This window comes from Gobio gobio (genome assembly GCF_949357685.1).
Source record: "Gobio gobio genome assembly, chromosome: 22".
In the NCBI taxonomy this organism is placed as follows: Eukaryota; Metazoa; Chordata; class Actinopteri; order Cypriniformes; family Gobionidae; genus Gobio; species Gobio gobio.
Genome location: NC_137118.1, coordinates 5,889,642 through 5,914,610, shown reverse-complemented (window position 1 = coordinate 5,914,610; position 24,969 = coordinate 5,889,642). Strand labels below are relative to the sequence as shown.

At 38.0% G+C, this 24,969-nt stretch overlaps 1 protein-coding gene across 2 annotated transcripts; it reads left to right on the top strand.

Annotated features, from left to right (window-relative positions):
• Positions 1 to 248: 248 nt before the first annotated feature.
• Positions 249 to 24,644, top strand: hyou1 (hypoxia up-regulated 1). 2 transcript variants are annotated; one of them, XM_079804793.1, is made up of 24 exons: positions 249 to 567; positions 1,358 to 1,430; positions 5,204 to 5,297; positions 5,407 to 5,485; positions 7,019 to 7,170; positions 7,269 to 7,345; positions 7,435 to 7,616; positions 7,819 to 7,934; positions 8,024 to 8,210; positions 10,162 to 10,296; positions 10,381 to 10,463; positions 13,090 to 13,222; positions 13,387 to 13,574; positions 13,682 to 13,820; positions 13,955 to 14,012; positions 14,967 to 15,043; positions 15,130 to 15,288; positions 16,399 to 16,604; positions 16,732 to 16,819; positions 17,066 to 17,322; positions 18,038 to 18,122; positions 18,215 to 18,464; positions 18,547 to 18,642; positions 24,473 to 24,644. In XM_079804793.1, exons 2-24 carry the CDS (start codon positions 1,364 to 1,366, stop codon positions 24,520 to 24,522), a joined length of 2,958 nt encoding a protein of 985 aa, XP_079660919.1. In that variant the 5' UTR covers positions 249 to 567; positions 1,358 to 1,363; the 3' UTR covers positions 24,523 to 24,644. The 2 variants fall into 2 exon arrangements, with proteins under 2 accessions (XP_079660919.1, XP_079660918.1); XM_079804792.1 differs by lacking the exon at positions 24,473 to 24,644 and adding an exon at positions 21,263 to 22,077 and having other exon boundaries at positions 258 to 567.
• The last annotated feature ends 325 nt before the right edge of the window (positions 24,645 to 24,969 follow it).

Sequence of the window (24,969 nt, the reverse complement as noted above, 5' to 3'; positions counted from 1 at the left end):
CGAATGAAAATAATAGCTGTTTTGTATCTTTGAAAGGAACTGTTAAAAATAAAACCTATTCTCGGAAATGATTCAGCCTCCCTTCGCTAGCATCAAAAACTACAACTTGTCGCACAGCCGTTACGTTCCCCTATTTAACGTGGACCAATCAGATCTATGCTTACTTACACGACTGACCACTCGCGGGTACTCGTTGGCACGTGGACCAATCAGCGCGCTCCACTCAAGGGAAAAGGGGTGGGACTTACGATCACAGCGATGAGGCTTCAGTCAGCGAGCAGCGAGTTGTGTGGATCCAATGAGATCACGCCGCGTTCCGGGCCCAATGTGTTAGAACAAGCCGGTGACTGCAAGAGCAAAATCAAGCAAGCGAGGTGGTCTGGTCAGAGAGCATTGCTGTTTTAGTGCGGTCGTATTGCTATCTGTAAGGCATTAGGTATTAAGAATCAACACAAAACTTTTGGTTCAAAATTAGGACAGGATAAGCGTTTCTAAATATTGTTGTTCAGGTGGCAAGAGAGATTTATCATTCAACAAGAGCCAATATAAAACTTGATCTGGCTGAAGGTAAGTGCCATGCCATCACTTTCTTTGTTGGAGATGTTTGGGGTCTGCCGGGTGGTTGCATATGTTCATAGATTAGATTATTTATGTTTGAGCCATTTGAAAAGGTCTAATGTTTACTGCACATTATCAAGAAGTGTAATGACAGTTTGACATGATGCTCAGCACCATTAGGATCAGTGCAACTAGAAGTTTCCTCTGCATTTTTGAATCAGCATTGATAACAGTCAATCGAGGGAGAACTGTGACTGTAAAAAATTAAAGCAATCCAACTTTTGAACATGTATCAAGTATTGTTCCCTTGTATTCTTCATGCCTACTGAGGAAAGCTCTTCAAAAGTATTTCCCAATGTTCCTGGAGGCCCCCCCAAAACAATTTCAGGTTTTGTGGGTTCTCTACTACAGAGAGAACCACTATCGTTTGAGTCAGGTGTGCTTGATTAATAGGTTGACATCCACAATGTACTGTCAGGGGCCTCCAGGAACCGGTTTAAGGGCCACGGCTCTCCACTACAGTATTGAGATCCATGTGCTCTCAGGCTTTGTCTCAGACTTGTGGGAGGGATCCCATCAAACCAGCATACATGGGTGACACCTGTCACTGGACGACTGTTTCCACCTACACATCCATATATGGCACTCAGGGTTGTGATGCAATACTGTCAGTTTTAGTAATAATCCTGACTTGATGATTTGAGGGAACTTGTGTGCTTTTGATAAACTTTCTGGTTAATGGTACAGACAGTTGAGTCTTTTAACCGCATGCTTTTGAACCAGTCTTTCTTCTCTGCAGATCACAATGAGGGAACGGCTGTCATTATGGGCAGTTTTTTGCCTAGTAGCAGCATTCCTGCCTTCTCAAACAGGTAAGCACCATATAAAATGATGATTATATTCTTATATTTGCTGTATGTTTCCAGTGGTGGTCATCCATCAGGATGAATTTAAAGGGTTAATTCACCCGGAAGTGAAAATTCTGTCATTACTCGCCTCATGTCGTTCCAAACCCTCAGATCTTCAGAACACAAATGAAGATATTTTTGATGAAATCCGAGAGATTTCTGAACCACACAGAATGTAATGTTATTACCACTGTCAAGGCCCAGAAAGGTAGTAAAGACATCGTTAAAATAGTCCATGTGACTCCGGTGGTTCAACCGTAATGTTATGAAGCGACAAGAATACTTTTTGTGCAAGGAAAAAATTACTTTATTCAACAATCTCTTCCCTTCAACGTCATTCTCCTACGCTGTTGATGTAGTAAACCCTAGCTGTATCCGAAATCGAATACTTCTCTACTATATAGTATGCAAAAAAACGTACGCCAACAGAGTAGTATGTCCGAATCAGTGTTAATTTCGTTGACGAATAATTTTCGTCATAATTTTCGTCAACAACCTTTTTTCACTGACGAAAACGAGACGATGACTAAATAAAAACTAGTGTTGGATGACAAAAACTATGACGAAAATCAACTCATTTTCGTCAACAAATAAAAACGAGACGAAAATGTTAGGGAGGGACGATTAGGGAAGAGATCCAGTCAGAACTGATGTCGTGTGTAACAGATGCGCACATTTGATTTGAACGTGCTGATCTAACCGCTGGAAAACACGGCACTGTTGCGTTTCTACAGGCTCACCAGCGCTCCAGAGCGGCTCGCAATCAATGAACATTAGCGCACATTTATGCCAGGCAACTGTTTATGAACTAATGCTGATGAATAATGACTGTTTACTTTACGATGTTTATATAGTAATATGTTTTAGACGGTTGTAACAAAGCATATTTTATCCCATCTGAACTTGAATGAGCTCCTGCAACTGCAACAGAGGCGCAAACATTTCAAAATAAGAGTCCCGGTGTATTTCGAGCTTGTTTATCATTAAAAGTCATGCATTATATATTTGTTTTTGGTTACACAATAAACTGTATTTAATTTCATTCCCATTTAATTTATAGTCAGGAGGAAAGACCAGTATTTGACACATTCAATAAAGTATCAGGGTTAGTTAACTAAAACCATTAAAAAAAAAACATTCATTACTTGAAATTAAATAAATGTTAACTGAAATATAAATAAATAAATAAACTTATTTGAAGCTTTAGCTTAACCTGATATTTCCTTCTGACTAAAACAGAAATACAAAGTTATAAAAACGATGTAGCTGTTTTTAAAAAAACAGACAAAAAAGGTGAATTGAGCTCTTTCGTGTATTTTTAATGTCAAAAACAAAATTATGTCAAAATGTCAGTTCAAGTGACAGTCGGTTATGTAATGCTTAAATGCTTAATGTAGGCCTATTACAATTTAACTAAACTCATTAGATTTTAGGAGACTAAATCTACTGTAGATTTAGTCGACTAAAATCTTATATTTAGTCGACTAAAGGCCTGTTCACACCGGGACGATTTTCGTGCGCGTTTATCGCCGACGTTTAACGCCTCGTGACTAAACAATGGGCGCCAATGTAAGTGTGCACACCGACGCGTAAAACGGCAGGCGTAAAAGCGTCATTTTAAAAAAACGCCTCGGGTTGGTTTTTTATTTTGACGCGGCGTGTTAACTGGCCGACCAATTAGATCAGCGCTTTTGTTCACGTGCCTGGAGCTGCTGAAGTGACAGTAAAACACAACTTGGTGGCGCTCAAGCACAAAATCGGTCTTGCCGAGCACACATTGATACGACGAAGTAGTAAGTAGACAAAGAAGAAGATGGGCTGCTAATGCTGCTTGCCAGTTAGCAAAAAGTGTGTGAATGGTTTTGGCCATAGACATATGTCTGCGGTTTTGGCAAGCACGTAAATACTGTCTCTCCTCTTCTTCTGTGTGACAAGCGAGTGTCAGAAGCGTAAAGTGCCACAGCACCGCCTTGTGTACCCGGAGCGCTATCTACTGAATTTGCACGTTCACTCGGCGCATCGCCAGTGAAAATCGCTTGGGTGTGAACACTTTACGCGCCGAAAAACGTCACGAAAAACGCTGCCGATAAGCGCGTGCGATATTCGTCCCGGTGTGTACAGGCCTTAAAACTAAAAACAATTCAGGTGACTAAAATATGACTAAAACTAAATGGCATTTTAGTCGAAAGACTATGACTAAAACTAAATAAAAGTTTGCTGTCAAAATTAACACTGGTCCGAGTTCATAGTATTCGAAAAACAGTAGGCGAAAAGTACCCGGATAACCTACTACTTCTGACGAGATTCTGAAGTGCGCATACGATGGACACTTTACTATCCCATGAGGCCACGGTAGATGAATGGAGGTGATGGGACGCAACTGACGCTAGTAGGTCACATGATCATGACAACATGGCGGATGTAGTACGTCCGGATTACATTCATACTATATAGAACATACTTTTTTAACGGTCGCAAAGTTCGTTCAAATTCAAATGTAGTGCCTACTCACATAGTACGCGATTTCGTACGCAGCCCCAGTGCAGCACTTGCAGGTTCTACATCAGGACGCCGGCTCATTATTGGTCGACTTTGTTCATGTGAGCACCACGACACATGCATGTAGTGCTGACGCAGGAGCTAGCCAATAATGAGCCGGCGTTCTGATGTAGTACCAGGAAGTGCTGCCTAGGTGTGGTTCAGAAACCTCTCGGATTTCATCAAATATCTTAATGTGTGTTTTGAAGATGAACGAAGGTCGTATGGGTCATGTCGTAACGACATGAGGGTGAATAATTGATGACAGAATTTTCATTTGTGGGTGAACTATCCCTTTAAGGCCTGTTCAAACCAAGAAAGATGACTAACTATATTATCATCTATAATAATCTGTTCTTATAAGCATGTGCTCTAGTTTTGTCATCTGCCGCTATAAATACTCAAGCTCTTAAAAACAGGAAGGATTCTGATTGGCTGTCAATGACTTTATCGATCAGTCAATCTGAAAGTGGATCCAACGATATTGTTTCTCTGTGCCGTTATAGTTGTGGTGTGGACTCTGCTATATTAATAAACAAATTTTAAGACTATCTATATTGTTATAGTTATTGTCCATGGTTTGAACAATTCATGTAAACATGCATTTTGTCATTACGGGTTTCTTTTCTTCTCCTAGAGCAGGGTATTTCAAACTTTATGATGCTAAGGACCCCCAAATAAGATGAACCTTTGTGAGGGACCCCCTTCCTAAAATCCATCTATAAATTTTTATGTATGATAAAACATTTTAAACTGTTAGATAAATAGTAAATGTGACATAATAAATACAACACATTGTTTCCAAACTTAAATTGGCTATACTTAATGTTGGATGTATAAACCTGAAGAACATTTTCAATTAAAAATTATTTGTATAAGCAACTTTCACAATAAATTTATGTAAGCAGCTTAAGTACTGCGTTAAGAAAACTGCCTTACAAACCCAGTGAGCAAGATAAAGGGGACTATAGTGAGAAACTCACTAGAAATGTATGAATCAAACATACAATTCTGGAAAGTATGTATAAGGCAAGAAATGAGAGAAACATTTAGAATGTTCGGTAGACTTTATCCATTTTTTTGCTTTGTCTTTTTATTCTCTGACATTTTCTGGGGACCCCTTAGAACCTTCTGGAGGACCCCAGTTTGAAAACCCCTGTCCTAGAGCATAATTTCAGCTCTGGTATTTTGTGTTGCAGAATCGGTGGCTGTGATGTCTGTGGACTTGGGCAGTGAATGGATGAAAATCGCTATAGTGAAACCCGGTGTGCCAATGGAGATTGTATTAAACAAGTATGTTTTAGAACAGAGCGCAATTTTTCTTGCACCTAAAATCAACAAACACACCTGCAGTTTCAGACAGAATTAAGCCGTTGTGACATTTCGCTTCTTTTTTGTGCAGGGAGTCCCGGCGGAAAACTCCAGTCGCTGTGTGCTTAAAGGAAAACGAGAGGCTTTTTGGAGACGGTGCTTTAGGAGTGGTAAGTCTTTGTACTTTATATTACCTTCTGTAAAAGTCAACATGCATTTGCAAGAGATAAGGTATCATTTATAGGCCTGGTTTGACAGACATTAGACTAAGTCAGGATTAGGCCTTAGTTCAATTAGGACATTTAAGTAGCTTTTATAATTGTCATTTACTCACCCTCAAGTTGTTCCAAACCATGTATGAGTTTCTTTCTTCTGCTGAATACAAAATATATTTTGAAGAATATGGGTTCTCAAACAGTTGACGGTAGCCATTGACTTCCATATAATAGGGAAAAAAATACTATGAAGTCAGTGTTCTTCAATATATCATCTTTGTGTTCAACAGAAGAGAGAGAAATGTATGCAGGTTTGGAACAATTTGAGGGCGAGTAAATGACAGAATTTTTGCGTGAACCATCCCTTTAATGTTAACTTTTAAATTCCTGATTTATAAAATGTTATTTTCACCGCCATGCCCTCCTTTTGATGTCAGCTGGGAAGGAAAGTTATTAAGTTTTATTAAAAGTTTTTAAAGTTTTTCTTAACGATTACACTGATGAACATAACGTGCATGTACACTACCATTCAAAAGTTTGTGTTCGGTAAGATTTTTGTTTGATAGAAGTCACCAAGGCTGCATGTATTTGATCGCAAATACAGCGGAAACAGTAATATTGGGAAATATTATAATGATTTCTGTTTTAATACTAAAATGTAATTTATCTCTGATGTCAACTGAATTTGGTATCATTACTCCAGTCTTAAGGGTTAGTTCGCTCAAATGAAAATTAGCCCATGATTTATTCACCCTCAAGTCATCCTAGGTGTATATGACATTCTTCTTTCAGACGATTATAATCGGAGTTATTTTAAAAATGTCCTAGCACTTCAAAGCAGGGGTTACTCTTTCACCGTAAGTCGACTTGCGTACCACTAGTTAGTTATTTTAGGCTATAAAGTTTTAAATATGTATATTTTTCTTACACAAATGCATCACTTTGCTTCAGAAGGCGTTTATTAACCTCCCGGAGCAGTTGGACTTAAAAAATGACCTAACAATTCACTGCCGTTGTAAAGACTTTTTTAACTCTGATTTTATTATTCTGAAAGAAGAATGTCATATACACCTAGGATGACTTGAGGGTGAGTAAATCATGGGATAATTTAAATTTTTTGGTGAACTAACCCTTTAAGTGTCACATGATCCTTCAGAAATCATTCTGATGTGCTGATTTGATGCTCAAGAAACATTTATCAATGTTGAAAACAGTTGTGCTGGATTTCAAAAGAACGGCATTTATTTGAGAGAAAATGTTTTGTAACATTATAAAGTATACCTTTTTTTTTATTTTTTATTTTTATATTAAATCTTACTGACCCCAAACCTTTGAACAAGTGTACATAACTCAACATAGGACCAGGAACATGGATTAAAAATGTACATAGTCCACTTTGAATTCATGTTAACCAATAAAGTTGAGTAGCATGAGGAAAAATCAGCATATGTGACCAGCTCTGACTCTCGCAAACTTGAATCATGACAGGCTGTGAAGAACCCCAAGGTGGTTTACAGATTCCTCCAGAGCATTCTGGGAAAGACGGCAGACAACCCACAGGTGGAGCAGTATCTGAAACACTTCCCTGAGCACCAGCTGCAGAGAGATGAGAAAAGAGGAACTGTTTATTTCAAATTCGAGTAAGTAATGAAGCACTTGCAGAAACATTAGCTGTAACCAATGTGTTTATATTAACATAAAATCATTTCTGAGAATATTTTGTGTGTACATCATCCAGAGAGATGCAGTATACTCCAGAGGAACTTCTGGGCATGATGTTAAACTACTCTCGGGTTCTGGCTCAAGACTTTGCAGGTTTGATTGGAATCATTCAGCTGTCTTGGTTTTTGCAGGTTTGGATATTTGAACGGGCTGATAAATTGTATTTGTTTTTCTCCTAACAGAGCAGCCCATAAAAGATGCGGTGATCACAGTGCCAGCCTATTTTAATCAGGCAGAGCGCAGGGCTGTCTTGCAGGCTGCCCACATAGCAGGTCTAAAGGTCCTTCAGCTTATTAATGATAATACTGCTGTGGCTTTGAACTATGGAGTATTCCGGAGAAAAGATATCAACTCTACTGCACAGGTACTACTGAGAAGATTTAAGTGAATTTTATTCATTTGGTCAACCAATGGGGTGAGTGTGTGGGCGGGACTATCTGTTTGGCCAGCCAATAGAAAACTGGGAGACCAGAAATTATGACTTTGCTGACACTTGTGATATAGAAATTAAGTGGAATTTATGACAGATTTGTGATGTTAACTGTTCTTTTCTGTGTCTTTTACAGAATGTCATGTTTTATGATATGGGATCGGGCAGCACAACAGCCACGATTGTCACATATCAGACAATAAAGACCAAAGAATCTGGCACTCAGCCACAGCTTCAGATCCGTGGAGTTGGGTTAGTCATGTTTTGGCCACTTCGATCTATTCATATGTATACGCATTAGGCAAACATCTAACTATCACTTTTTTTATATATATATTCAGCTTTGATAGAACGCTTGGTGGCTTTGAGATTGAGCTGAGGCTCAGAGATCATCTCGCCAAACTCTTCAACGAACAGAAGAAGTCAAAGAAGGACGTGAGGGAGAATCTGCGGGCCATGGCCAAACTCCTTAAAGAGGCTCAGAGACTCAAGACGGTGCTGAGTGCTAATGCTGATCATACAGCACAGGTACTGGAAATGTTGAATTGACTTGAAACCGTTTTTTTGTTTGTTTTTTTTACAGAATATTTAGTTGGTCAAAATGCGTTATCAATTTGCTAAAAGAAACCGCATTAAAGGAAACATTTCTAAATGCGTTATTGATCTTGACGATTCACCAATGAATGCGTTCTGAATTGAATCTTCTGATGAAATGAGACTTCTGTCGGATGTATTCCTGGACTCTTCCGGTCATTTTGTTTGCTTAAAACCTGCCACTTTCTTCCAATCAACTGCAAGCTCACATTCAGATCTGCCTAGACTTTACCAATTAGATTTGTTTTGGTGCAACACCCAAATGAACCGATGGATTCACCCCGATGGACACTTGAACTAACATTTTTCAATCAACCGATGGATAGAACCAAGTTCCCGACCTACAGTTATTGTCTTCCATGTGAAACGGATTATTGGGAAAAAGAGGATGTACATCACTAAGTAAAATCTGTCACTGCTTCCATTTCATCGTGACTTAAAATTTGTGGAGCTCACTATTCAAATATAAGCAAATATGACATTGACCGTTTAAGCATCCACTGCAGCTTTGGTTTGTTCTCAAATTCTGAATCACATGATCATCAGGTTTTATACAAACTTGCAGAGTCAGCTCGAGTGCTAGGCTGATCCTACCAGACTCTCGTACATTTCATTTGTGCAGAGAGTCTGGCCACTCTCCATTGACAAGCGTTAACTTCCTTGAAGTCGGGTACTCTGTTGAAGTTTAAAACTATTGGATCTGCCCAGAGGCACTTTGGATCTGCCATAACCAATCGCTAACGTTTGGTCGTGACGCATGTCATCGTTCTCAGCCACTCCGTCGGTTCGCTGATTGGACCGGTTAAAATTTGACCGGAGAATATACAGCGCACTATCCCAGACGGAGTACATAGGAGGGCGGAACCAGGCTACTCGAGTGCTGCTGTCAATAAAACAATTGAGTAACAAACCAAATACTAAGACATTTTTCAAAATTCATTCGTTTTTCAATTTGAGTGACTCAAATTATGATGACTTAAAATCCCCTTGTAGTCAATAATCTTATCCCTTAACTCATCTCTGATCAAAATTACGTCTTTTAAATGTTTTTTTTCTGGAAGAAAAATTCATGCCTTCAATGTAACTCTACACCCTTGCCTCATTTAGTATACGCTGTTCTATGAATATGCAAATTAGCCCCGCTACCACACCAACTCAGAGAGCCACTCATTTACGATCACACGCTGACGTGATTGGTTACAAGGTAGTTTGTGATGTCAGAAACACCTGTGATTTCAAACTGTGTTTTTGAGACTGTCTTTGGTTCACTGCCTTTGGTTTTGGTTCACTTGTTGTAGCCATTAAACAATGTATTTTGTTTTATATTTAAATTTTATAATGTTATTTTAAAATTTCATCTAGGCTATATTGATTATGAAAAGTGCAAAGATGCGAGTGGGTCAGAAATTATGATGACCACTTCATTATTTTTTGTAGAAAGCCTTTCTTTAAAGTGAATTGCGTTTTGTATAAATTGTATCTGAAGTTTTAAGGAGAAAATGCTCAGCAATGGTGTTGACTTATGAATTTGCACGTTTTGTCTGAAAGCATATTAAAAATGCCACACAGACACACAAACAATATTTTAAAAGCTTGATTTTTCACCACAGAGTGACTTTTGTAATGAATGAGAATAGTGCAAACTAGGAATTTTCTCTTTTCTTAAAACCCACTTTATCTGCTAGAAGAAATATTTTGTTAAATGGGTGTTATCAAATGTCTCTTTTCTTGACTTGTGTGAGATTTTGTTAGACCTTCATTATATGTAAACAGACAAACAATGTCTGTATATTAGACTTGATACTTATACAGTTTTTTTTAACAGAAGTCTGTGTTGTGAATATCTGGGTGGTTTAGTAACGTCTTGATGTTCTTCTTTCTTCAGATTGAAGGTCTGATGGACGACATAGACTTCAAGGCGAAAGTGACTCGCTCTGAGTTCGAGGCCCTCTGTGAGGATCTGTTTGACAGAGTACCAGGACCTGTTCAGCAAGCTTTAGCTGCTTCTGAGATGAACATGGTGAGGAGCTAAATATCAAGGCATTGGCTTTATACAGGTTTTCTGTGTATCTCTGATTTAAAAATAATATTTGTTGTCCAACAGGATGAGATTGAACAGGTTATTCTGGTTGGAGGATCCACCAGAGTGCCCAGAGTGCAGGATGTGCTTCTTAAAGCTGTGGGAAGGTTTGTCTTTTTGTGATTTCTATTTCCTATTGAACCTATAGTAGATGCCTTTGATTGGCTGTCAATGGAAACCGATGCTATTTGGAGTAGGGTTGGTGAAGTTATGACATCAACCAACCAACCAAATAACTAGCCTAACCTTGACCCCTTAGTATGGATTAGTAGTTTAGGTTTGGTTCTTTATTTGCTCAAAATCAGAAACACTTGAAGGGATGCACACCCTGATAAAGCACATTCTTTATAACTTAAATTCAAAATAACCTACAATTTCATGCATAACCGTTTTAATTTAGCTCCGAATATCTCACATTGGGTGTCTCTGCTGACCTCTTGTGGGAAAAAAAATATAAAATTTCATGACTCTTGTGGCATTATAGCTCTATATGGAGCAAATTAGCTGTTCTGCTGGGTCCTAAAGTAATTTCTCTATTCAGGATGCATTCAGATACACACATTATACAATAATGTTTTTGGTAAAGTTTTAGCATTTTTAGTTTGAATTGAGCATTTTTTAGGTTTTTCTATGTGTACTGAAGCATTCCTCGCATTCCATTCATTCCTAATGGGGTCAAATTAACCTGCGAGGGAAGCATTTATTTTATTAAATTTCAACCACAAAACTCCTTGAATCCAGTCTTTTTTTGTGTAATCGTGGTTCAAGTGCGACAATAGTCCCAGGGTCTTGGACAACTCCGATGAAATTATTTTTAATTTTGGGGCAAAATGACCAGAGGGAAGAATTAGATCGGGCCCAGCTTAGATGCCCGACCCTACCTGTGCACGTTGTGTCCAAGCCTGGCCCGACACATTTACCGTAATTATGAGCCCGTGCCCAATTTAAACTCAACCATTTTTTTAATACGTGGGCGTTCTGAAGAGAACGAGCGAAGCGGACCGATGTGACGCTCAGCTCAATAATCCACTCTGTCAGCGCTCAACTCATGAACCGCTCACCGGTAAAATGACGTTCACTCCAATCCTGCTCAGATTTATTTATCTGTACTGTAGCCTACTATACTTGTTGTAGCCATTAAACAATATATTTTGTTTTATATTAAAATTTCATAATGTTATTTTTAAATTTCATCTAGGCTATATTGATTATGAAAAGTGCAAAGATGCGAGTGGGTCAGAAATGATGTTGACCACTTCATTATTTTTTGTAGAAAGCCTTTCTTTAAAGTGAATTTCGATTGGTATAAATTGTATCTTAATTTTAATCAATGTTTCATCAGCCAATTGCCTGGATTTATTAAATAAGAAGCAAATAGGCTATAGCAGACAATAATAGTGACATCAAGGCGCCGGAGCGATCACTTTCATTGCACATGAACTGGAGCGCGTCTCTAAATAAACCGAAACTCAGCGGGCTACTTGACTCACAGACATGAGAAATATGTGTATAGAAAGCTTAATGTCCACTTTTAAACGAAACAATTTGAAACAAAATAGTTAAAGGGATAGTTCACCCAAATACGAAAATGTGATGTTTATCTGCTCACCCCCAAGGCATCCAAGATGTAGGTGTCTTTGTTTCTTCAGTAGAACACAAATTAAGATTTTTAACTGCAACCGTTGCTGTGTGTCACTCATATAATGCATGTCAATGGGGTCTAATTCTATTAGAGTAAAAAAAACATGGACAGACAACTTCAAATTAAACCCAGCGGCTCGTGACGAAACAATGATGTCTTAAAACACGAAACGATTGGTTTCTGAGAGAAACCCAACGGTATTTATGCAAATATATCACCTCATATCAGACGAACGCTTCAGCTCTCCAGACTGCCATCACTTCCCGTGAGTGAGGTCAAAATTCCGGCTGGGTCATAGATATATACATGGATGCCTCATTAGTGATGGTGTGGATTGCTCGAATGAGGAATCTATGTATACATATCTATGACCCGGCCGGAGTTTTGACCTCACTCACGGGAAGTGATGGCAGGTTGGAGTTAAAAATCTTGATTTGTGTTCTAATGAAGAAACGAAGACACCTACATCTTGGATGCCTTAGGGGTAAGCATAAAAACATAAAATTTGTTTTTGGGTGAACTATCCCTTTAAGCAAAGCGCAGTGTTCACGCGAGCAGCTCATGACTGGCGTCTCAGAGCCGTTCTGTTCAGAATGCTGCTCTTCATCACTGCATGTGCTGAGTTTAACATGCATTTTTAGACTAATCCTCATAACAAACTGATTTAATTTAGGCTTTTATTCACATAAACTGAAAACCTTGATGCGCAAGGACCAATGAGGTTCCTTCTCACATGTCACGCCAGCATGTTTGAGCTTTCACAGGAAGTAATGAGGTTTTTCATACATCAACCAAGTGCAGTTGAGCTTCCGTTTTCCATTTATCTCTTTATGAATGTTTTGTAGCATGAGAGTTTTGGTTGAATAGACTTTCAATGGAGCTACAGAAATCTCTGAGATTATAATTTTTTTTGTGAAGATGGGTTTGGAATGAAAGTAATTGAGAATTTTCATTTTGGGTTGAACCCTTTTAGAGAACCTCTAATAAGATGGATTACACTTAGCATTGATTAACATTATAAGTGAGTAGATGTTTTGAAATTGGTACAGTGCCAAATTATTCAGCTTTTTTTCTTTTTTTTTTGTCTCCAGAGAGGAACTGAGCAAGAACATCAATGCAGATGAAGCTGCAGCGATGGGCGCCGTCTATCAGGCCGCTGCGCTCAGCAAAGCCTTCAAAGTCAAACCTTTCTTGGTCCGAGATGCAGCTGTGTTTCCCATACAGGTGAGAGGGTGAAGACAAAGGCCTTGTGTTCTTTCCTAACATTGGATTTGAATTAATAGTCTTCACTCAGCCTGAGACGTTTCATTTAACAGACAAGTAGGGGGCAGTTTTACAGTGCGTGTGCATGTAAGAAGTTCTCAAGTGTTTTCTGTCACTCTCCTTAGGTCGAGTTCAATCGTGAGGCTGAGGAAGAGGATGGCGTGAAGACCATGAAGCACAACAAGCGCATTCTGTTCCAGAGGATGGCCCCGTATCCCCAGAGGAAAGTCATCACGTTCAATCGCTACACGGACGACTTTGTCTTTTACATCAATTATGGAGACCTCAGCTTTCTCAGTGAACAGGACATGAAGTACGACACATTATGTTCATGCTACTCATATTCTTTTACATTTTTTCAGAACTATCAGAAGTTAGAAGTTCAGATATCAAACCTCAATGTCTGTCTCTCTATCTAAGAGTGTTTGGCTCTCAGAATCTGACGACGGTGAAACTGTCTGGAGTGGGCAGCAGCTTTAAGAAACATTCAGATGCTGAATCTAAGGGCATCAAGGCCCATTTCAACATGGATGAAAGCGGAGTGTTAATTCTGGATCGGGTTAGTACTAGATTTTTAGTGACAAACTAGTGCTAGTATTTTCACTAGTTTTTTTGTATTCGATGTTTCTATGCTATTGTACTAGATGCTTAATAAGCCATAACTGAATTCTTTATTTTTTTTTTCTCTCTCAGGTTGAGTCAGTGTTTGAGACCATTGTGGAGGAGAAAGAGGAGGAGTCCACGCTCACGAGTAAGTTTGGGGGGGGAATCATACTTTTTTATTTTTTATATATATATTGTTGTTGGACCAAAGACCGAGCTATAATAAAGCAGTTAGCATTGACTTAAAAACTACAATAAAAATTATTATTTATATCTATAATCTCACATAGCAAATGTTTTAAGTCTCTTACCAAGACTGCATTTATTTGATGAAAATTACGGTAAAATGTTAGTGTGAAATATTACAATTTAAAGTTTTCTACTTGAATATACATTACAATGTAATTGTAATAACGCACACATATATTACAATTACATTAAAATAACAAATAATTAAGAACTAAAATAAATGAAAACAACATGCTATATACATTAGTGCAGTCAATCAATTTGGTTACTTTTTATCCACACTATTTTCTGTGATTAATCTTAAAAACATAATTTTTTCTTTAAATATTTTTATATTGTATTTTCACAAGTTAATGTGTAAATATTTTTTTTAAACATTAACGATAGATATCCAACATTACAGTATAATTGAACGCTATCAATTTCAACATGTATTAGTCTTTAAAAAAAATAGCATTTGTTTTAAGTCCACTTAAATTAAATCTTCACATAAACCACATTATAATAAATATAACTAAAAATATAAGGTAGCCTTCCTACCTTTTAGACATAAACAGAAATTGAATAAAGTTATCAAACACTTTTCTGCATAAATTATAAATTAAATATATATTAATCCTTATTAAAGCTACACATTTCTGTTCTTTGATGAACATCAATGACAGAATCACAGTAACTGGTTTATTAGGCTGCTGTCACTTTAAGATGTGCCGCTGCCAAACATGACACGGATCTGACGCATCTCATTTCCTCACAACTCTTTAAGTAGTGTAATATAGTATACTATTTTTATTTTTTAAATGGTGTGGATATTTGTCTGCTTCGCTTGTTCAATTTCTTTCTTTTTCCCCAGAGCTTGGAAACACCATTTCCAGCCTGTTCGGGGGTGGCAGCTCAGAGCCAACTGCAAATATGTCAGAACCGGTGACGGTAAATCTGCTTAATGTCTGTTTCCATATAAGATGGACATTTTCTCAGACTTGAGCTTGACATTTTGCTTTTTCATAATGGCCAAGGATGAAGAAGAAGTGCCTCCAGAGGCTGGGAAAGAACAGGAACAGTCAGAGAAACAGGAAGAGACTGCCCAGGAGAAACCGGAGATGGAAGAGGGGAAAGAGGGAGAGCCTCAGGCTGAAGAGCAGAAAGACGACAAGGAGGATAAAGCGGAAACTCAGGTGAGAGGATTGGCAGTTAATCACCTTTCTGGAGAGGTGCAGAATGATTATGAATCCTCTAGGCTTTCATGAGACTCAAATTCACTTGTTCCGCCGTGTTATTCTCAGGAGAGTCCGCTCATGTTTTATTTTACTACATGTAATACTGAATGCCTGCAGATAGGGATCTGACGGTGAGAATTTTCCCACCGGTTAATCAACATGTGACAACAGCGGTAATACCGGTAGTGGGGTGGACTTTGGAGTTTTCCCTTCTTTTTCACCCGGCTTCTAAATCGCGTATGTGTGGCCGTGAGCATTTTACATTAACTTTTGAATTAGTGGTAATTCATGGGCGGCAATTGCTTGAATTGTGCATTTTTCATAATGGAAAAACACAACAACAAAACTGTTTATTACAAGCAAGTTTGTCATTGTAATGAGCTTTTATTACCACAAAACAAGACCTCTTTATTAAAGGCACAATGTAAGATTTTTGGATTAAAATATCCAAAAACCACTAGAACAACGTTCTATATTTTGTTGACTTGTGTACTTAAATTATCCCAAATTTTTCCAAGAATGTTTAAATCCAGAGAAATAAGCTATTTGAATGCCTATCAATGGCATCAAACCTGCGTTATCCTCAATTTATTTTGTAGAAACCATGGAAACACCAAAGACGCTTTAATATGATGTGTTTATTAGACTGTTTGATACATTCATTGACATTGCGGGTACCATGTTTTACCGCCTAATATCGATTAGCAATCGCTCCAGCGCCTTCATACTACAGTAACGTTAATAAATCTTTAATACATTAGCTCTTCCATGAATATGATTTCTGCCCGAGTCCTGTCAGATTCTTTTCCACTGGCTGTAGAGGTGAAGACTACAACTCCCATGATTCTGTGAAATCAAAGCATTATCAAGCTACACCTTTGTTCTAAATAAGCGACCTCTAGTGGCGAAAATTACATTGAGCCTTTAAATTTGTAGCTGTCACAAAAAATTTATTGACTTAATCACTAACGTCAGCAAGGGTCAGAATATAATTCAACCATGTATTATATTGCATTTTCATACTCCATGTGATTTAGTTTTGGAATCTGTCTCAAACTAAACACACAGGGAGAGACTGAAGCAGAGAAAGCTGAAAAGCCTGAAGAGAAATCAAATGGTGAGAAAGCAGCAGAGGAGGAGGCGGAGGCGGAGGCGGCGGACAAGAAACCCAAACCACAGAAAAAGAGCAAAATATCAGAAGACATCACAGTGGAGCTGGAGGTGAACGATGTTCTCAATCCCAGCACAGAGGACATCGAAGTGTCCAAAAAGAAGTAAGTGTCTCTCGCTTCTCAGAAGTAATTAACGTGGAGAATGAATTAACTGAGAGCGGGAAGTGGGACAGACTGTAGTAGCTGAAGAATCTCTAAAGAATTGCCATGTGTTCCTCCCTCATATCAGGCTGCAGGACCTCACTGACCGCGATTTGGAGAAGCAGGAGAGAGAAAAGACCCTGAACAGCCTGGAGGCTTTTATCTTTGAGACGCAGGTATAATGAAGCTCTCTGCGGCCCTTCCCAGTGTTTGAGCAGTGACTCATAGATCCAGTGGCGTGACAATGACGGAACTGTCTTTGTCCGTGTCTAAAAAGCTTCATTTGCAGAGCTTTAGGCTTCAAAAAAAGCTTTAAAGCTTTTTCACGAATGAGCATTGTGGAAGATGGTGATTACAACTAAATAGATTGAATATTTGTATTTCACAACAAATCCAGTTCATTTGATCCTCTCCCCATCTAGGATAAGCTGTATCAGGATGAGTATCTGGCTGTCGTGACTGAGGAGGAGAAGGAACAGATCACAGGCAAGCTGAGCGAGGCGTCTAACTGGATGGATGAGGACGGATATTCCGCTGGAACAAAGGAGCTGAAAGAGAAGCTGTCTGAACTGCGAAAGCTTTGTAGAGCCATGTTCTTCAGAGTGGAGGAGAGGAAGAAATGGCCTGACAGACTGGCAGCTCTCAACAGCCTGCTCAACCACTCCACCATCTTCCTCAAGTGAGTGAGACGGCATCATTTATTTAAAATAAAAACATTTTTTTACATTTTATTTATTTTATTTTTTAATTCATGCGTTTAGAAAATAAATGTAAATTATATTATTTTCACAAAACATATTTAAATACATTTAATATTCATTATTACAATATTCACATAATATATATATTTTTTATCTAAATGTTTATTTAATAAAATATTATATTAATAAACAAATTGTAAAATGTATGCATTTTCTAAAATACATTAAAAAATAAAGATTACATTGTGTATTTTAATTTAAATGTTAATAATTAAAAAAATATTAAAATGATTAATTTAAATATAAAAATATATTAATTTACAAATAATTTTAATTTATTTAACAAATATGTATCATTTAAATAATTTTTTTTGAAAATCAGAAAATAAATCATTTTATTTAAAAATATATATTTACAAGAATTTTAAATCTACTTTTTAAAATTTAATTCAATTTATAATTATTTCTTTATTTTTTTATACTTTAAATATATTAATTTGTTTTAATTTCAATACATAAATATAATAAAGTTATAATATACATAAGTTAATATATTTAAAATAAAAAAATACATTGTTTTTTTTTGGTGGAAAGAATCCTCAGACTCTTGTGTGCAGCACAGTTTTGAGTTCAGTCTGCAACATGTTCAAATAAAATAACCACTTTGTAACTTGCATGGTCCTTTGTTCACAGGGGCGCTAGAATGATTCCTGAGAGTGACCAGATCTTCACAGAGGTTGAACTGAAGACCCTAGAGAGGGTCATCAATGAGACAATGGTATGTCATCGCTTTATTTCCCTCCCTCATTCCCATTTATTTCCTCCTTCCCTCGACTTCCACACAGTAAACACTTTTTGTTTTTATTGCAGACATGGAAGAACGAGACCGTTGCTGAACAAGAGAAATTGTCCCCAACAGAGAAACCTGTTCTGCTCTCAAAAGACATTGAAGCTAAGCTTTCCCTCTTAGACAGGGAGGTCAACTACCTGCTGAACAAAGCAAAGTTTGCCAAACCGAAGCCTAAAGATAAGGCTAAAGACAAGAACAGCACCTCCACAGAGAACAAAGCTAACAGCACAGAAGATGCAGAGAAGGTTATTCCTCCCAAGAGCGACGACGGTGAGACACCATTATTTTACCATGAACACTTTCGTTTTTGTGTTAATGTGGAGTAAATCTTGTATTTAAATTGTGCTTTTAGCTGAAAAGGTGAAGCCGGCTGAGGAGCCTCCAACTGAAGAAAAAGAGGAAGACCCCTTACCTGAACTAAATCCAGCGGAAAAAACGGATAATACAGGTACATCTCAGTCTTTTAGCGTTTAATAATGCAGCTTTAGTTAGTGGACTGTGATCTTGATTCAATTGCCCCCACAATCTTATTCCTAAATGTCAGAGGTTTAATAAACATCTAGCCGAACCGTTGTCAAGTACATTCACAGTGAACTTTCCAATCTGCATTTGCACAGACGGCGAGAGCGTTGGGACAAAACAGCTTCACACACAGTCATTTCAACCAGACAGTGTTGTTATTTCTGTTAGAATAATTCAGATGATCACAGAAGTGCTGGGAAAAAGTTTATCAATCAGATGAAAACAATGAGGTCTATAGTAGTGATCCAAAGAGTAGATCAGAAAGTTTTGAAAGTAACTTGATACTTTAAATAATGATTTATCATCATTTGCTTAAAAAACGCTGGATGGAAACAAAAAAACTATTTGATGCGCATCAAAAAAGTATTTGCGATGGACTAACCCATCATCTGAAATGCCTGAGCAAAGTCTGTCGTCCAAGTGGTTTGGTATAAGAGAACTTTGTGTTTCGTCTGCATGCTGTGAGACGCAAGTCATTTATAAAATATGAAATTATTATATACAGTTGCTTCTCCTAATGCAGCAACTTACATTTTTCTTAGTGATATTTAGCTCCAGTTTTTCAGAAAGTGACGATTTTGTTCTCTTCGGTTCACTTGATGGAAACTGTGCTGTATTTGCAAATGTTTTATGCAGTATTCCAATTTCGCGCAGAAGTTAAATTTGCAACTTTGGATGGAAACATGGCTATTGAATCATTCATTAGTTCACGAGATTCATTTGTTCACGGGATTCATTCGTTCACGGGATTCATTCGTTCACGGGATTCATTCGTTCACGGGATTCATTCGTTCACGAGATTCATTTGCTCACGAGATTCATTTGCTCACGAGATTCATTTGCTCACGAGATTAATTTGTTCACGGGATTCATTTGTTCACGGGATTCATTTGCTCACGAGATTCATTTGCTCACAAGATTCATTTGCTCACGAGATTCATTCGTTCACGAGATTCATTTGCTCACGAGATTCATTTGCTCACGAGATTCATTCGTTCACGGGATTCATTCGTTCACGGGATTCATTCGTTCACGGGATTCATTTGTTCACGGGATTCATTTGTTCACGGGATTCATTTGCTCACGAGATTCATTTGTTCACGAGATTCATTTGTTCACGGGATTCATTTGCTCACGGGATTCATTTGTTCACGGGATTCATTTGTTCACGGGATTCATTTGTTCACGGGATTCATTTGTTCACGAGATTCATTCGCTCACGAGATTAATTTGCTCACGAGATTCATTTGTTCACGGGATTCATTTGTTCACGGGATTCATTTGTTCACGGGATTCATTTGTTCACGGGATTCATTTGCTCACGAGATTCATTTGCTCACGAGATTCATTTGCTCACGAGATTTATTCGTTCACGAGATTCATTTGCTCACGAGATTCATTTGCTCACGAGATTCATTTGCTCACGAGATTCATTTGCTCACGGGATTCATTTGCTCACGAGATTCATTTGTTCACGAGATTCATTTGTTCACGAGATTAATTTGTTCACGGGATTCATTTGTTCACGGGATTCATTTGTTCACGGGATTCATTTGTTCACGGGATTCATTTGTTCACTGGATTCATTCGCTCACGGGATTCATTCGCTCACGAGATTCATTTGTTCACGGGATTCATTCGTTCACGGGATTCATTCGTTCACGGGATTCATTCGTTCACGGGATTCATTCGTTCACGGGATTCATTCGTTCACGGGATTCATTCGTTCACGGGATTCATTTGTTCACGGGATTCATTTGCTCACAAGATTCATTTGCTCACGAGATTCATTTGCTCACGAGATTTATTCGTTCACGAGATTCATTTGCTCACGAGATTCATTTGCTCACGAGATTCATTTGCTCACGAGATTCATTTGCTCACGGGATTCATTTGCTCACGAGATTCATTTGTTCACGAGATTCATTTGTTCACGAGATTAATTTGTTCACGGGATTCATTTGTTCACTGGATTCATTCGCTCACGGGATTCATTCGCTCACGAGATTCATTTGTTCACGGGATTCATTCGTTCACGGGATTCATTCGTTCACGGGATTCATTCGTTCACGGGATTCATTCGTTCACGGGATTCATTCGTTCACGGGATTCATTCGTTCACGGGATTCATTTGTTCACGGGATTCATTTGCTCACAAGATTCATTTGCTCACGAGATTCATTCGTTCACGAGATTTCATCCAGGAATAAAAGAAGTGAAGTCTTGGAGTCATTCAAACCGTTTCAAATCAATTACTTATTTTTTTAAATGTACTACAGCAATTAACATTTTGTCAGAACCTCTAGTGAATTGCATGTTTTGTTTACTTCTACTCTGAATCGTGGGAGAATCGCGATCACTGTTTTTAACAAAATCGTGATTCTCAATTTATCCAAAATCATGCATCCAACAAAACCCTTTCATGGCTACACGGCATGCTCTATGACCTAAAATAACAGGATCTATAGGTTTAGTATCTTTATGTAAATGTAGTAGTTCATTGAATGCTAATATGCCAATATACACATTTGTTTCTCTTTTTGCAGAGTCAACAGAGGGCAGTAAATCAGAAAACCATATAGGGGATGAATTATAACATCTGGAGTTCTTAAAGGGTTTTTTTTTGTTATATTTATTGACCATTAAGTGGTTCAAATTTATTATTTTTTCTGCCCCACCCCTCAACAAATTGGAACAGCTTGAAATCGACTGTCATTTGAGTAGTTCATGTTCAGTGACCCTGAGCCAAAAGAAAATCCCAAACCCAACAAGGCTGTGCTCCTTCCATTCACATTTAATTTGGCTTCTTAATCTATGAATTATTGATCTTCTCCCTCTCAGAAACCTGACCCCCCATCTGTTTTGAGTCACATGGAAATTAAAAATGGCATGCTTGACCGAAGCAAACAGGCTGTCCTTTTTATTACTTGTAAATGGGAGTCATTTATGCAGCTCAGCTGAAAATGGTCATTCAAGTCCTCTTGTCTCAAGACACCTTTGCGTCCAAATATTGTGGAAATGTGAAGTTCCTGCTGAATTGTGTTGCTTAATTGTCTCATCTTTTGTTTTGGTTTGCTAGTTTACCTTTTTCAATGTAGCCCATTACCAAAACAATCCGTTCATACCTGTGAGCTTCTATGCCAAACGCCTCCTGTATTTCTGGACTTCGGTAGAATTAGTCTGTTCTGCTGCACTGACATAAAAAGGAATTTCACTTGACTGAAAAAGTGGAAACATTTGTTGTTGTTTTTTCACATCTTCACTGGTTTTGTCATTCACATGTTTTCATGTGCAAGTCTGTGTGGAAAAGGGAGAAGATTGTTTCTAAACTGTTAATAAAGTCTCTTTTTTTTAAACTGCTCTGCACTGTGTGTAATATCTTCTCATTGCATTGAATCAACCTTCATGTTGGTTTGCACTGCTTTTAAATGCATTATATATAAATGCATTAAAGGGATAGTTCACCCAAAAATTGCCATTTTCTCACCCTCAAGTTGTTCCGAACCTGTATGAGTTTCTTTTTTCTGCTGAACACAAGATATTTTGAAGAAAATGGGCAATCAAACAGTTGATGGGCTTCATCAGGGGGGTCCAAACTTGGTCCTGGAGGGCCACTGTCCTGCAGAGTTTAGCTCTTACTTGCCTCAACACCTGTCTGGAAGTTTCTAGTATGCCTAATAAGACCTTGATTAGCTGGTTCAGGTGTGTTTAATTGGGTTTGGAGCGAAACTTTGCATGACAGTGGCCCTCCAGGATCAGGATTGGACACCCCTGGCTACATTGACTTCCATAGTATTATTTTTTTTTTAATTCATATTATGGAAGTCAATTGGGCTCACTTGATGGAAAACATTGTTTGTATTGTTTTATGCAATATTCCAATTTTGCACACGTTGAATTTGCAACTTTGAATGGAAACATAGCTATTGAATCATTCATTCAATGAGATTCGTTCAGAAACACTGATTCCTCCAGTAATGAAAAACGTGAAGTATTCAATTGATTTGAATCATTTTGAATGACTCAGGTTTTCTTTTTTTTTCTTTTTTTTAATGAACCGCAGCAATAAACATTTTGTCAGAACCTCTAGTATGTTATTAGGACCCGAGCACAGATGATGTGACGACCCTGTTGTAATTGCTTGGCCTATCATTCTTCTCCAAAATGAAACTCATTTGAGGGCCTAAACATGCTCAAACTCATGAAACTTTGCACACGTGTCCGAACCAAGCGACAACCCCTCGCAGTTTCTCTTGAAGCCAATACGGAAGTGACTTAAACTGCAATTCATCGACTGGCCACTAGGTACAGGCTCCAGAAGGAGCAGAATCCTTGAATGAGGAATCCAGAATGGCCAACTTTACAGCAGAATAAAACATGTTTACAGCCTGGTACAAATAGTGGTTTTGATCTATATATCTAATTTTGCCCTTTGTGACCACTGAGGGGGGTGATTTTTTTTTTTTTTTTGTGATTTTTTTTTTTTATAACTCATTCGTTTACATTATATAAAGCTTTAAAGTCCTGCATAATTAAGGGCGTGGCCACTTTGAGTGACAGGTGGATAGCCATTTGTCTGCTGTCTGTTAGTCATTGCGTCACCTCATCTCCGCCCACGTCCCGCCTCTTTGCCCATTTTCTATTATCCGGGAGTGCTGGCTGACAAGATGGCGACGGCCAGCTCGACCCTACTTTGTGCTTCAAAACGGCTCTTCAGAATCCAATGGGTGACGTCACGGACACTACGTCCATATTTTTTTTTACAGTCTATGGTCAGAAGTGGTGAAAATTTACATCTGATATCGGTTTCGGAATTAGGTGTGGCAAAATGGTTCAATAGCGCCACCTACAATTGTTCAATTATGCGCCGTTTGCTCTACGTTTCACGTATAGGTATGAAATTCGGTACACATGTAACCGCCCAATACCTACAAAAAAGTCCCCGGGAGCAAAATCTGAAAACCCAACAGGAAGTGAGATATTTAACAAACTCCTCCTAGAGATTTAATTAGATCAACATCATATTTGGTCAGTCTAATCTAAAGGTGAAGATCTTGAGTTTTCGCTGAAGGGTGTGTCCGTGGCGGCATGGAACAGGAAGCTGTTGTACGTCTGTCTTAAACTTCACATGTTTGCTAAGAGTCCAAGCCTGAAGACATCTACATACCAATATTCAGTTAGTCATAGCGCCACCTGCTGACAACAGGAAATGGAATGCCTTACACTGTAATTCACTCCCAGAAACACATTTAAATAAGTTGTAATGTATGCAATTCATGCCACTAAAAAGGACATTGTTGTAACTCAGGCATACAATGACCAATCTGCCTTAAACTTCATGTTAGATAATAGTCCTGACCTGAAGACATCTACATGGCAATATTCAGTTATAGTCAAAGAGCCACCTGCTGGCAGCAGGAAGTGTGGCACATCCCATATTTCTCCTATTTACCCGCTTAAATGCATGTTGACCCACCATTCACGGTTTTCCGTTTTTAAAGCTTGCAGCTTTAATTTTGTTTAGTTGTACTCAGAATCGTGGGAGCACCGTGATCACCATTTAAAAAAAAATTGATTCTCAATTTATCCAAAATCATTTATCTCTAACACTAACATCCAACAAAATCATTTCATCAGGCTAAACGGCATGCGTTATGACCTAAAATAACAGGATCTATAGGTTTAGTGTATTTATGTAAATATAGCAGTTCATTAGATATACTCATGTTGTTGTTTTTTTGTTTGTTTTTTTGCAGAATCAACAGAGAGCAGTAAATCAGAAAACCATATAGGGAATGAATTATAACATTATGTAAGTCAATGGGGCCTATTAACTGTTTGGTGGCCCATATTTGTCAAAATATCATCATTTGTATTCAGCAGAAGAAATAAATTCATACAGGTTTGGAACAACTTGAGTAAACGATGACAGAATTTTCATTTTTGGGTGAACTATCCATTTAAAATGCATATGATTATTTTATTTAATGAATGCATTAGATATAACATAAATTAAGAAAATCAAATGTCACATAGGCATTTACACTTTTGGGGGACAGTTTTGACATGAGGTCTAACAATTCCATGAAGGCCAGTGTTTACAACTGTTCATTAATATTTCTTAGTTTTGCCTTTAAGGCAAACAATAACATTAGCAAAATACTTTTTTACAAGAATGCCCTCATACAGAAAACCCAAATGCAGATATATAAATTAAATGGTTAATATCAAAATGAACCTTGGCATGCAAAAA

Bases quoted from the DNA above. Each gene is read 5' to 3' on its own strand.
- hyou1 (XM_079804793.1), top strand. From the start codon at position 1,364: ATGAGGGAACGGCTGTCATTATGGGCAGTTTTTTGCCTAGTAGCAGCA. The intron at 10,297-10,380 runs GTGAGGAGCTAA...GTTGTCCAACAG, and splicing joins CTGCTTCTGAGATGAACATG to GATGAGATTGAACAGGTTAT. The intron at 10,464-13,089 runs GTTTGTCTTTTT...TTTTGTCTCCAG, and splicing joins CTTCTTAAAGCTGTGGGAAG to AGAGGAACTGAGCAAGAACA.